Genomic DNA, 14,396 nt, shown 5'->3' with positions numbered 1-14,396 from the left:
CCATATGGGCACCAGTTCTATCCCAGCGGCCTGCTTCCCATCTAGCTCCCTGCTTGTGGCCTGGGAAAGCAGTGGAGGACGGCCCAAAGCCTTGGGACCCTGCACCCGTGTGGGAGACCTGGAATGGGCTCCTGGCTCCTGGCATTGGTCGTTGCGCTCACTTGGGGAGTGAATCATTGGATGGAAGATCTTCTACTCTTTCTTCCTCTCTATATACCTGCCTTTCCAATGAAAAATAGAATAAATCTTAAAAAAAAGAAGTTACAGAAATAGTGAGACAGACAAAATCTTCCATCTTCTGGTTCACTCCCCAGATGGTTGCAACAGCCAGAACTGGGCCAGTCAAAAGCTAGAAGCCTTATCTGGATCTCACATGTGGGTGCAAGAGGCCAAGGACTTAGGCCCTTGTTTCCATGTGGAGAGTAAAGCAGCAGATGAAAATTCTCTTTGTCCTCTCTCTGTGTTAAACTCTTGACTTTCAAATAAATAAACGTTTTTTTTTTTTTTTTAAATTCCTCAAGACTCATAGTGAACAGCGTGGATGAAGGTACTGGAATTTGCCTCAAACTATTTTGAGAGTAGTCTGAGAAGTTGGTGTATAGGTTTGCTATGTATTAATATATTTACTATATTTATAGTTCACACCAAAAATCCAAGTTAAAGCTGAAAGGTGATTATTCTGCGTCTGAGATAATGGGTCACAATGCCAGTAACAAAATATAAAGTTCTGAATATGAAGAGTATAAAGACTGCAGAGTCAGTGACATTTTCTTATTTTATTTGTAGGGCCCGAGAGTCAGTATACTAAGACTGCTCAGGAAATCGTGAATGTCTGTTACCAGACATTGACTGAGGTAGGTGGGAAAGATGCAGCTCCCTTGGGATCTTGCTCTGAAATCCCTGAAGTGAGGAGCATTCGCTGACTCTCCTACTGCCCTACCCATCCTCACTCCACCTCTCCTTTTTTCCTTCTTTACTTTATTTATTCTGATTACCACCTGTGCCTTGTCACTCGATTATGATGACCGAAGTCTCATCTTTCTTGTTTGCTTCTATACCCTTGTACCTAAAATCCATGTTGAATGGATTCATTGATTTTATTTCTCAGTATGATGAGCACTTGACTCAACTTGAGAAGGATATTTGTACGGCTAAAGAAGCAGCATTGGAGGAAGCAGAATTAGAAAGCCTGGACCCTATGACTCCTGGGCCCTACACACCTCAGGTGAGTCTGAAGACTAGGAACTTTATCTTAACAGATTTTTTTTATATTTGGAAATTGGGGATGCATTAATGGATCTATTTACTGAGATACCATTCTTCTCTGTCCTTCTTCATATGCCTTTCGTGTGCTTTCTTGTCTTCTCAAAGGCTAAGGTGAGTGAGGGCTGTGGGTCTTGGTGGCCTTGGTGAATCCAGAACAAACAGCTGTGGGATGAACGAGTGGGGTGGGGCCTTAGTGTGCCTTAGAGTTTAGGTTGCATTTGAGGATACCAAATTCCCAACTGTTACAGGCAAAGACATCTCACGTCTCTAAAGTTTCCTTCTTGAATTTGGGGGCTCTAGAGCGCAGACTTCTCAGTCACACATATTTGTCCTGTTACTTATAGACCTATTATTTATTTTTCAGAGGTATCTTAGTATAAATCAAGATGTTACCCATTTTTCTAGATTGATCCTCTCGCCTAGTAAATGAAGACATGATCTGGTACTTGGTGTTTGCGTTGGAGGCAGTGTAATAGAGTTGAAAGTATGTGAAGTTTCACAAAAAACAGACCTGGGTTTGAATCTCAGCTCTGGTGCTGTCTGATTTTGTTATCTCCAGTAATTCAGTTTTATCAGTTTGCTTTTCTCCAAAAACTAATTCTCAAGATTGCTGTAAACACAAGTTGAGTTAATTTACTTGAGGCATGGTAGCCATTCAGTAAACGTTTGTTTCCTTTCTATATGAAAGTTATCTCTCAAGTCCCTGGGCGCCCTTTAAAGTTTAACCAGATATTTTAATGCAGAAATTTACCAATTTCTTTTCTTTTTAAGATTTATTTATTAATGTTTAAACATTTATTTAAATTTTTTTTTTTTTTTGGAAAAGCAGATTTACAGAGGAAAGACAGAAAAATCTTCTGTCCGTTAGTTTGCTCTCCAAGTGGCCACAATGGCTGGAGATGAGCCAGTCCTAACCCAGGAGCCAGGAGCTTCTTCCAGGTCTCCCACACGTGTGCAGGGTCCCAAATCTTTGGGCCGTCCTCCACTGCTTTCCCAGGCCACAAGCAGGGAGCTGGGGGGGTGGAAGTGAAGCAGCAGGATCCCAGCACATATAAGGTGAGGACTTTAGCCACTAGGCTACCATGCCAGGCTCCAAGATTTATTTTTATTGGGAAAGCAGGTCTACAGAGAGACACAGAAAAATCTTCCATCTGCTGGTTCACTTCCTAAATGGCCCCCACAACAACCGATTCAAAGCCAGGAGCCAGGAGCTTCTTTTGGGTCTCCCACATGTGATACAGGATCTCAAGGACTTAGTCCATCCTCCACTGCTTTCCCAGGCCACAGGCAGGGAGCTGGATGGGAAGTGGAGAAGCCAGGACACAAACCGGCACCCATATGTGACCCCAGCACTTGAAGGGAGAAGACCAGCCAATTGAGTCATTGCTCCAGGCCCAAATTTCTAATAGAAGGGGTTTTTTGTTTATTTGTTTTGTTTGTTTGTTTGTTTATTCTAGCTATGTTTCATTCTGACCTAATGCACCTGTGTGATCTCTGTTGGGTTATTGCTGTCTCTGTGTCTCGGTCATGCTCCCTACTTTTTACTTTCTTTCATCCCCAAACCCAGGTTCCTGAGGGGCCGGGTATAAAGAACCCTCAGGTACTTCTTCAAGGCCCAGAACAAGTGGGCAAATTGGGTCAAAGGGGCTTTGGGTGAGTGATGTTGTTCAAGAAGTACCTATATGCTAATAGGCCCACAGCTTCAGCAAGGCACTTTTCTGGTAAGTTAAAGCCATCATTCACCAGGAGAGTCTAGCCCGTTGAGTGCCAGTGGTTTGCTCAGGGTCTAGGATAATGAGTAACCTGATCCTGTGGTGAGTCAAAGCTGACGAACCAAATGTCATCTTCGTTTCTTACATCTATTTGCCCATGCTACTTCATACAGCTGGGGAAAGATGTCAACTGGTCTCCCTTTTAAGTAGCAGTTTGTTGATTCAGTTAGCTTCATTATGAAACGTGCAGTAGAAAGAATTGCTTCATTTTTCCTGTCCACCCTCTCATTCCCTTCACTTACATATAAACTGTTTAAAATAACAGCAAGTCTAGTTCATCATTGTACTTTAATCTGGGGAAGATGTGCATGAGTCACATTGCATACTAAGATTCTCCAACCCCAAGTATTAGTTTTTATGTCTCTTTGACTGTCACAGTGCAATTCTGGTTGTACAGGAACATGATGGTAATCATCCCTTACATTCCACTTCTAAATAATGGCAGTCAGTGATGTATTTTCATTAGACTGCTTGCACCTAGCTTCCATTGCAACATGCATTCTACTTAATACTTTGTCTGAAACTTATAGTTTCCCACACAGGTCTTCGTACTTGCTATACCATGTTATATTTTGCAGAAATGCCATTACCTCATTTCCCTTTTGATTTACACTGGCTACTTAATGCTTTTTTATTTTTAAGATTTTAAGATTTTTAAGATTTACTTATTTTTTATTGAAAATATCTGTTCACTGATTCACTCCCGAAGTGGCTGCAGCAGTCGGAACTAAGCTCATCTAAAGCCATGAGCCAGAAGTTTCTACTGGGTATCATGTGGGTGCAGGGTCCCAAGGCTTTGGGCCGTCCTCTGCTGCTTTCCCAGGCCACAAGCAGGGAGCTGGATGGGAAGCAGGGCCTCCCAGAAACAAACCACTGCCCCTATGGGTTCCCAGTGCTTTCAAGGCAAGGATTTAGCCACTGAGCCATCGTGTCAGGACCCCTTTAATGCTTTTAATTCTATTTGCTTCTTTCCCAAAACCATCTGAATCAGTCTTTCTTATTTTTTCTTTTTTTTAATTCTTCACAAAATAACAGACATGTGCATTTTCTGTTGATAAAAACAACATGTTCACTAGGAAAAATTGGAAAAGAAAAATGGGAAGTAAGTTACTTGTAGTTAGTACTACCACTCAGAAAGAACACCAACCCCTGTGAATATTTGGAGTGTTTCTTTTTTTTATTTATTTACTTTTGTTTGAAAGGCAAATCAGATTTATAGAAAGAAGGAGAGACAGGGAGAAAGATCTTCCATCCTCTGGTTCACTCCCCAAATGGCCACAGTGGCCAGAGCTGAACCGATCCAAAGTCAGGATCCAGGAGATTCCTTCAGATCTCCCATGTGGGTGCAGGTTCCCAGGCCTTGAGCCATTCTCTGCTGCTTTCCCAGGCCATAAGCAGGGAGTTGTATGGGGAGTGGAGCAGCTGGGATTTGAACTGGCACCCATATGGGATCCCATGCCTTGCAAGGTGAAGATTTAGCTTACTGAGCCATCTTGGCGGGCCTAAATGTTTCTTTACATACCTATTATATGTCATTTGTGCTATGGACATACTTTTAAAGTGAGATTAACAAGTGAGATTTTGTATTTTGCTCTTTTCCCTTTGTATTAGATTATATACACTTTATTTAATCCCTTCTTTCACAGATAACTAATTTAATAAATTTTTCTTTCAGGAGAGAGAAGAAGAAAAAGAATGTTAGTTATGAATGTAGGCATTGGGTATACCTATCTTAATTGTCACAACTCTGTGTGATAGTATCATCTATGTGTTACAGTTAAAGTAACCAAGTAATAGTTTTTGAAGTTATCAGCTGTGAAATAATAGAGCCAGGATTCAAACCCAGGACAGTTTTTCCAAAGTTCGTGGCTTTTTATCATGTTGTTTTGCTTTGTAGCATGTTATGATAAGCTCATAAACTGTCAAACCATTCCATGCTCTCAATAAAATTGAAATCCGTTTATTTCATTTCCTCTTAGGTTTAAGTTAAACAGTCAAAATCACACATGTATAAAAGCCCTGGCCCTAAAAAATTGTGGGAAAACTTAGAAAAAAATTAGGCCAATGACTAGGGAGGCTGTTAGGACATAAAAGTGCTCCTTAGTGTTGGTGACCTTCTGCTGCAGGCTTCTGATCACATACAACAGATACATGTCTGCTAGTCACCATTTCTATGAGTCCCCAAAGCCTGTCCATAAAGCTCTGCCAAACTCCGTTTGTCTTCAGCTGGGTTGCTCTGCGTAACCTTTTTAGAATGACTGTTCTATAGGAGAGTTATCTGCATTTCTTTTCCTTCCCTAAATATGAGCTAAATTGTATGTTTTGTGCCACAGCCTCCTGATTTGTATGATACCAGCACATCCCTCAGTATGTCTCGAGATGCCTCTGTATATCAAGATGAGAGCAATATTTCTGTCCTGGATATTCCCACTGCCACTGCAGAAAAGCCAGTAATTCAGGTAGGATGTTCTGTTTCTCTTTATGAGATTGATAGTATCCTGGAAAGTGGAGATCGTATGTGCCATACATTAAGGGTTATTGGGCCCCTTGACCCTCATGATGAAGCCTTAAAGATATGATGTCAAGATGGAATGATGAACAAGTTGCATCACTGACACTGTCCTCTGTCTGCATGGGCAGAGTCCAATGTAGCAGAACTTCAGAGAAAGGTGCAAGTGTGAAAATGAGTTCAAAGCATCAGAGTGATGTAACAGAAAAAAAAAAAACTGTACTCAAGAAAGATTCAGATTATTCGCTTGCTACTTTTTGTATGACACAAAATTATTTGTAAAACTAAATTTTGAAAATGGGCCTATTCTGGAGTTATCAGAAAATTATGCTCAGGATTTTACTAGTACAAAATTCAGGACAATTTTTTTATCCCATGGAGTCTGGCACAATCTATAAAGAAAGTTTGAATTAGAAACGAACAGGGCCCGGCGCTATAGTGTAGTTGTTAAGGTCCTCGCCTTGAATGCGCCGGGATCCCATATGGTCACCGGTTCTAATCCCGGCGGCCCTGCTTCCCATCCAGCTCCCTGCTTGTGGCCTGGGAAAGCAGTCAAGGACAGCCTAAGATCTTGGGACCCTGCACCCGCATGGGAGACCTGGAAGAGCTCCTGGCTTCTGTCTTCAGATTGGCTCAGCTCCAGCCATTGCAGTCACTTGGGGAGTGAGCCATCGGATGGAAGATCTTCCTCTCTGTCTCTCCTCCTCTCTGTATATCTGCCTTTCCGATAAAAAGAAAGAAATAAAAAAGAAAGGAGCAGTCCTCCTGCTAATGTGCCAGAGAGACTAGTGAAATATGGCACTGTCATGGCTCCTGGTTTTAGCTTGCCCAAACTCTTAACATTTGTGGCCATTTAAGGAATAAACCACCAATGGAAGATGTCTTTGTCTCCTTCTCTGTTTAAAGTTCTTCCTTTGAAATAAGTGTCTTACCAAAAAAAAAAAAAAAAAAAAAAGGTTCTAGCCAGGTCAAATAGTTATTTTTTTTAAAAAAATACTGGTGTTATCGCACAGCATATTAAACTGCCACTGTGATGCCAGCATCCCATATGGGTACCATTTGAAGTCTGCTGCTCCTCTTTTTTTTTTCTTTCTTTCGTTCTTGCCTTCCTTCTTTCTTTCCTTCCTTCCTTCCTTCTTGCTTTCTTGGTTTCTTTTGCTTTCTTTCTTTTTTTAAAGATTTATTATTTTTATTGCAAAGTCAAATATATTCAGAGAGTAGGGGAGACAGAGAGGAATATCATCCATCTGATGATTCACTCCCCAAATGACTACAATGGCCAGAGCTGAGCCAATCTGAAGCCAGGAGCTTCTTCCGAGTCTCTCATGCGGGTGCAGGGTCCCAAGATCTTAGGCTGTTCTCTACTGCTTTCCCAGGCCACAAGCAGGGAGCTGGATGGGAAGCGGGGCTGACCGGATTAGAACCGGCATCCATATGGGATCCCGGTGCATTCAAGGCGAGAACTTTAGCAGTTAGGCCACCATGCTGGGCCCTACCTGCTCCACTTTCAATCCAAATCCCAGCTAATCTGCCTGGGAAACCAGCAAAAAAGGACCCAAATACTTGGGCCCTTTTACCCACGTGGAAGATTCATGTGGAGGTCCAGGCTCCTGGGCCAGCCCTTGCCATTATAACTACTTTGGAAATGAACCAGCAAATGGCAACTCTCTCTGTCTCTTCCTTTCTCTAAACTCTGCCTTTTTAATGAATGAATTTTTTTCTCTTAAAGAAAGGAATAGTCATTTTTTTTTTTGATGATTATATAGTAAGAACAGACCAAGGGGCTTTCCTGTTCTTTGGTGTTTTTACTCTGGCAGTGATTTCCAAAGAATGACTTGGGAAAATACACATGCCTTGAGCTGTGTTAACAGCCCCAACTAGCAGTCAAGTTGGCTGAGATACCAGGAGCATCCACCCTGGGTGAGAGCCCTTGGTTAACTCCTGCAGGCATATCCCTTAATGATGTCCCTTACTCATGTGCCATGGCCAAGTTAGGCTGGTCAAAAAAACTATTGTAGATATTGAAAGATGTGAGGAGGAGGAGGAGGATGGGAAACCTAAGACTACAGTGCCAGTGAGTATGCTTATAAAGGGCTTATGGTTACCCTTATATGGTAAGAGTCCCTGTGGTATAGGGCAAGCCAAATCCCAGGTTACTATTAAACATCTTCCTATAAGCTCCAATCTGACTTTAATGCTGAATGAGTCTATCCAAAGTTACTTACCTTCTTATGATGCAAAAAAGGTTACTGGTGGTGGCTTCTGGTTGTTGATTTGGTCATTTTAATAAGAATTTGACCCCCAACTGGTCTCATTCAGGAATCTGAAAATGGAGATGGTGATCTTGCAGATGAAGAGGAGAGAACTGTGCAACACTCTCAAGCCAGTGTCCTATATGAGGATTTGCTTATGTCTGAAGGAGAAGATGATGAGGAAGATGCTGGAAGTGATGAGGAAGGAGATAATCCTTTCTCTGGTAAGTCTTGATAATTCACTTCTGTTCCTGAGTAGCTCACAATAACACTGTTAGACATGCAGAGGAGGCTGTTGGCCCTATATGCTGTGAGCAGAAGCAACCTCTTTTATTGAAGTTAATAGACCTGAGTACTGAAGGGCCTAGTCAGATGATCTTGTCCATCAACTTAAGAGGAAGTGAAAAAATATAACACAGGTGGTACAGAAGATGTTGGAAAAGGGAATGCCCAATTTTGACCTGAGTACCTACTGAAAATGAGAACAAATATTAGATGTGACTACAGTGAAGAAAAAGTAAGGGAAAATATCCTGTTTGAGAATGTTTTGTGGGTTAATGCCAGTGGTAGGGGAATAGTATTTGAAGAGATCCTAGGGCATAAGAAACAAATTGAGATGGAAAAAGGAGGCTGTTATTTTGATTTAGTTTCTAAAACACAAATCTTGCCACTGTGGAACCTAGGCAATTGCAAAACAGATCTGTGAGATGAGGAATATAGTCAAGATGTCTTTATAGATGTGTGAATGTAACTTGTTTTGAAAGATCAAGCCTTTATGTTCATTCTGTTAAGCTTATCTCTTGATGAACGAAGATCTATGTCTTTCTACAGCTATCCAGCTGAGTGAGAGTGGAAGTGACTCTGATGTGGGATCTGGTGGTGTAAGACCTAAACAGCCCCGTGTGCTTCAGGAGAACACAAGAATGGGCATGGAAAATGAAGAAAGCATGATGTCCTTTGAGGGAGACGGTGGGGAGGCTTCCCATGGTTTGGAGGATAGCAACATCAGGTAATGGGCAGCAACATGCTACAGGGCAGTGGCATCAGTGCCCAACTATGATGTCAGAGGGCCCAGCCTCAGATTACTTTCATCATCAAAGAATTTCTGAGCATCTACTAGGGCTGTGTACTGTGATAGGCCTTGGGGATACACAGAGGAGCAAGACATATACAGTGCCCTTGAGGAGTTTACAGTTTAGTGGAAAAGACTAACACAAACAAATGATAACCAGTACAATGTGATAAGTGTTACAATATAAGTAAGTTCAGAGTGCCAAGGTACCTCTAAGAGAAGGAAGTGTCTCATTGTGCTCGGAGAAAGATTCACAAATGAAAGGAACATTTGAACTGGGCTTTGAGGATGAATAGAATTCCACTTCCAAGTAGATATATTTATCGTGGGTGGGAAGATTCTTGGGGATATAACAGTATGTTCAAAGGTGGACAAATATAAAGTATGTTACAGAGCAAAGGGAGGTTGGGGTAGGGGGCCAGTTTAGAAGCAGAAGTAGCAAGGAATTAGCATTGTAGAGGACCTTAAATGGCACGCTAAGACATTTGGATTTTTTCTGTAAGTAATAGTGAGTCATTACTTTTAGGAAAAGGAAATAATATCTTACCCACTAAATAACCCTTAGTGCAATATTGAGCAGATTTGAGAATATCAGCAGAGATCTTCAGGAAGAAAGGGAAATAAAGGGACGTATTTATCCAGAGGCTATTTAAAAGATATATCAGTTGGATCTAGGAGATAATGAGTTCAGGTAAATGATAAATAGGAATGTCACTGAAATAAAAAGGAAGAGCAGATATTAGATGTGATATGAAAGGAGGAAAATATGAATTTGCTTCAGGGACATGTTGGATTTAATATTTATATGATACATCTAGTTGGCAGTGTTTTATTTATTATTTATTTATTGTTCATTCAATAATTCTTACCATAAGTACAAAAGCAACTAAGACATGGCCACTTTCAGAGTTAAGTCTAGCATAAAACTTAAAATTGGAACAAACAGTCAAAGTAGAACATGATTAAAAGGACTGGAATATAAAATGGATGGAGGAGGAAGAGAGGTGGTTAAAGAAAGAAACTGAGCAGAACAGGAATATTAGTTAGCTAGATGAAGAAGAAAGCAACAGACAGCCCGGAGACCAAGAACAGCATGTGTGAAGATCAGAAGCATAAAACACTTTGAGAAAACTCAAGTCTCACTCAGCATGTCTGCAGCTTTTCATTATTCCCTGTAAGATGATCTTTACCATAGAAATAATTTGAAGAGGTAGGTAGCCCAAAGCTTTGGGCAGGTATTGAATGAGATTGCTCTTTGTCTTGCCCATCCCCCCTAAATATGGACCAAAAAACATGAGCTAGTATTTCACAAAGGAAATGTAAATGGCCAATAATTATATTAAAAATTAGTTTCCCTAACAATAGAAATGCAGTAAAATAAGTATAGTTTTATAACCTGTCAAATTGGTAAAGATTAGACCATGGGGATATGATTTTCAAATTACTGATGGTAATAAAAATGATAAGACAGGATGGGTAGAGGAGAGATATAGCAATTTATTATTGTGATAAGTTTTTAAATGTCCATCCTCTTTAGCCCCATAATTCCATATCTAGGAAAGTATTCTATGGGAGTAATAAAACACCTTCGTTAAGACGTTTGTATAAGCATGTGTATCAGAGTGTTGTTTTCTAATAGAGAAACTGGAGACAGTGTAAATGTTCTAGTGGAAAACTGTTGATATTACAACCATACAGTGGAACCATGCAGCTATTAAAATGCTATAGATGTATGTTCACTGACATGAAAAGATGTTTGTTATTAGTGAAAAAAAGATTCCTGAAGAGTATGATAGAGAATCCCAAGTTTGTAAATAAAATGTTTAAACAACTGCTGAAGTGTATAGATAAAGTTTGAAAGGTCATATAACCAAAAGGTTATCTCTGGATGGTGGAGTTATTGGTAACTTTTCCCTTTTTTGTTGCTGTTGTTTTGTGATTATTTTTGCATGTGTACTAATTTTTTTTAACCAGTGAATGTGCATTACTTGTGATTTTTAAAATAATAAACAAACAAACAAAAAAATAAAGAGCACTCTGGTAGAAGTGTGAAGAATTAATTGGAGGAGAGAAAGACTGGAGCCATGAAGCGTTATTTTGGCATTGCAGACCAGAAGTAACAAAGCAGTAAGCTAAGGCAGGAGAGTAGAGATGGAAAGGAAGGTATAGAGACAAGATATATTTGGAGAAAGAATCTTCAGAATTAATGACTAATTGATTACATAGATAAGTTAAACTTAAGTGGTAGGTGAAACTGTCGGAGTGTTTATGGTTAAGTTAGCTGGAAGTGTATGTTGTTCACGTATAGAGGAGTTTCTTCCATTCAAATTCTTGTGTATGTGATGTTGGCAAATTGATGTTTTTGAACAGGATCCTTTTTCTCTTGAGGATCTGTAGAATAGTCCAGAAACGATCACTTTAGTGTCCAGGGGAAGTGAGATGGGTTGATCCCTTGATGGCATGAGAATGGGAATGGTCAGTTAGCGGACGATGCCCGAGCTTGAGAGATGACATATTTTTCTTCTCAGTTATGGGAGCTATGAGGAGCCTGACCCCAAGTCGAACACCCAAGACACAAGCTTCAGCAGCATCGGTGGGTATGAGGTATCAGAGGAGGAAGACGATGAGGAGGAGGAAGAGCAGCGCTCTGGGCCGAGTGTACTAAGCCAGGTCCACCTCTCAGAGGACGAGGAGGACAGTGAGGATTTCCACTCCATTGCTGGGGACAGTGACTTGGACTCTGATGAATGAGGCTTCCTTTGGGCCTCCTTGGTCAGCCTTCCCTGTTCTCCAGCCTAGGTGATTCACCATTCCCCAATTTAATTTGTTTCTATTTGTATACTGTCTGATCCTGAAATCACTAGAATAACTAACACCTTTAGCCTTTAAAAAATAGTGAGTAACTAGGAATAAATCATCTCTCCTGGTCTGGGACAATGTTACCCTCTGATCAAAACAAAGCAACTCCCTTCCCCTACCACTACCAGGTAGAAAACAAGCTCATTCTTCGTTGTCTTCCTTTAACTTCATTTGTTGCCCTTGATCTAATTTTTCCTCTGGGAAGGAGAAATTATAAAAGGACTGATTATGTCCTCTTGATGTATTAGGACTTTCCTAGCATAATATCATCTCAGTTTTCTAATTTGCAGGCTGAACAAGTGAGAGTTCCCCTGCTGGGACAGAGAATTGGGATCTGGTAGGCTCTGTGCCACACTTAACAGACCTGCTGGACAAACTACACGTGATTTTGTGATTTATTTGATTATGCAATGCCTTGTTCCTAAATGGATTTGAGGCAAATGACTATAGATTTTTGAAACCAACTATATGTCAGAAGCAATATGTGGTCTTATAATAAATGTGTTCTGTCCCTCCCCCATCCACCCAGGGGAAATAATAGGAAAATGGTAAGTTCCTTAGGACAAAATGGTAAGTTTCTTTTCATGCTTGGGATATGGTTCTGTGCATAATAGGTACTCAGCAAATGTTCCTAAAGCATTGATTCCTCAACAGTTAAATTACTGAGTACCTACTCCAAGATAAACACTCCATCAGATCCTTTGGATGGAAAGGTAACTCAAAACATGTAAATGAATTACTGCAGTACTGTGAGATAAGTACAATGGAGAAGCTAGCTATAAAGTATAGGGGTAAATAGAGAAGTGATTATGTCTTGAAAAAAGTTGGGAAGTTTTGTTTTCTAGAGATCATTTTTAAGCTGATTGTTGGAAGATTTAGGGACTTGCCAGATGGAAAAGTCCAGGCAGAATGTAACACAAAGTGAAAAGGCCAAAATCTAGGAATGACAGAGTGTGTTCCTAGTTTGTTTGTTTGTTTGTTTGTACTGCCTTTGTTTCAGGAAGAATTTAAGGTAATTTATGTTCCAGTCTTTTCATACTGGAGTGGTTAGAGATGAGACTCAAAGATGGCAGGAATTATATTATTAAGAGTTTTGTACTTGATGCTTGAATATGAATTTTATATAATGGAAAACGAACCCAAGAGGACTGATAATCAGATATGTTGTGAATTTTTTGTATATTGAATGAAGATAGAAATTGAAGATTAATATGTACATTTACATGATTTCATTTTTGTAAAAGGCAAAAGTACATTTATGTGTGTTTATATATACTTGTATATACAAAGGAAAATGTTTCAAAGGATATACTTTAACTTGTTCACAGTGATAACCTCTGGGGAATGGGATTAGAGGGAAGGGGATTTATGTGGCTGTCTGTATACTGGGTGGGATTTGTGCTTTTATTTCTGTATTTGAATTTTTAATAAATATGTATTATTTATAATAAAACTTTAAAAAATTACAGCACTAGTGTGGAAAATGGTTTGGAGGGGAGCATATTTAGTTCATGAGGGGAGTGGATGTCAGACTAGATTTGAGGCACTGAAATGGAGAGAAGAGGGGTGAATATGAGAGATCGTTAGGGTGTAGGATAAATTGGACTTGATGGCCAAAGGGTGTTTGGGGGTGGGTAAGAAGAAATAGGGAGAGGTAGCTTCCAGAATTTTGGTTTGGGAGATGGAATTGAGTATATAATATCCCTACATTTATTTCAGCAGTTATCAAACTATTTAGTTGAGCAGTTTGCCAGATGCTGATAGGGAAATAAGATGCCATTTCTGATTACAAGGCACTTACTGTTTATGCAGAATAAGAGATAAAGGAATAAATAAGTTTAATAAAAAGTGATCGTTGCAAAATAAGTAGTTATTTGCAAGGTCCCATGATGGGGAAGACTTCTCCACTTAAGAACAGAGAGGCTTCACAGAAGATACCCTTAAAGATCATAGAGAGAAAGGAGTTTACTAGACACTTAAGGAGTGAGGACAGGAGGGCATTCTAAATAGAGAAAACAATGCTTAGGAGCATAAAACATGTTCATGGTACTACAAGTAGTTCTGAGTGGCTGTAACAAAATATCTGGGGCATAATGATGATAAGCTCAGGATGAAATGCTCATTTTAGAACCATCACTTTGGCAGCAGTGTGACAGAAGTGATGCCAAATGAGAAATGTTAGAAATTGTGAGATAGTAATAGTAGGAATGTCTTAGTGATTGCATGATGCAGAGACTGGAACCTGAGTTTCTTATGTAGATGACTACAAAAAAGTTATTTCATTCACTAGACACATTGATAGTGGAAGATGGGGGAAACAGCTAACTTCAGTTTGCAACATGTAAATTTGAAGGATGATAGATATAAAGCTGAGCATTTACGCAACCCTGGGAGATCACCCAGAAAGCATGCATAGAGTCAGAAAAGGATGAAGAATGGGGTCTTTGTCAAAATCAATATTTAGGGACAATCAGAAATGGAAAATCTGAAGAGAATGAGTTCTTCCTAAGGAAAAGGTTTTTATGGAGTATAGGAGAAAAATAAAACATACCTCAGAGAAGTAAACTGAAAGCCTAAGAGAGAACCTTTGGGTTTGGCAACTAGTAGGTCCCTGGTGACCTGAGCCAGCCAACAGTTTTAGCAGAGCTGTGAAACTGGAATTCCAG

The 14,396-nt window shown here is 40.0% G+C and overlaps 1 protein-coding gene across 3 annotated transcripts in view; it reads left to right on the top strand.

Moving 5' to 3' along the window:
• The window catches only part of TAF1 (TATA-box binding protein associated factor 1), an 85,863-nt gene extending 72,667 nt beyond the window's left edge, over positions 1-13,196 (top strand). For 2 of the 3 annotated variants that reach the window (XM_041000500.1, XM_041000481.1), the window contains exons 33-38: positions 787-854; positions 1,109-1,225; positions 5,372-5,497; positions 7,867-8,023; positions 8,631-8,808; positions 11,400-13,196. In XM_041000500.1, coding sequence (XP_040856434.1) covers positions 787-854; positions 1,109-1,225; positions 5,372-5,497; positions 7,867-8,023; positions 8,631-8,808; positions 11,400-11,622 — 869 coding nt within the window. In that variant the 3' untranslated portion in view covers positions 11,623-13,196. Of the gene's footprint in view, positions 1-786; positions 855-1,108; positions 1,226-1,371; positions 1,378-5,371; positions 5,498-7,866; positions 8,024-8,630; positions 8,809-11,399 lie in introns of all 3 variants that reach the window. The other variant, XM_041000491.1, reaches the window with a different exon arrangement.
• The last annotated feature ends 1,200 nt before the right edge of the window (positions 13,197-14,396 follow it).

Source organism: Ochotona curzoniae, unplaced genomic scaffold, assembly GCF_017591425.1.
Source record: "Ochotona curzoniae isolate NIBS_2020 unplaced genomic scaffold, NIBS_Ocur_1.0 contig_1274, whole genome shotgun sequence".
Classification (NCBI taxonomy): domain Eukaryota; kingdom Metazoa; phylum Chordata; class Mammalia; order Lagomorpha; family Ochotonidae; genus Ochotona; species Ochotona curzoniae.
The sequence above is the reverse complement of the archived record's forward strand: the minus strand, read 5'-3'. Positions and strand labels throughout refer to the sequence as shown.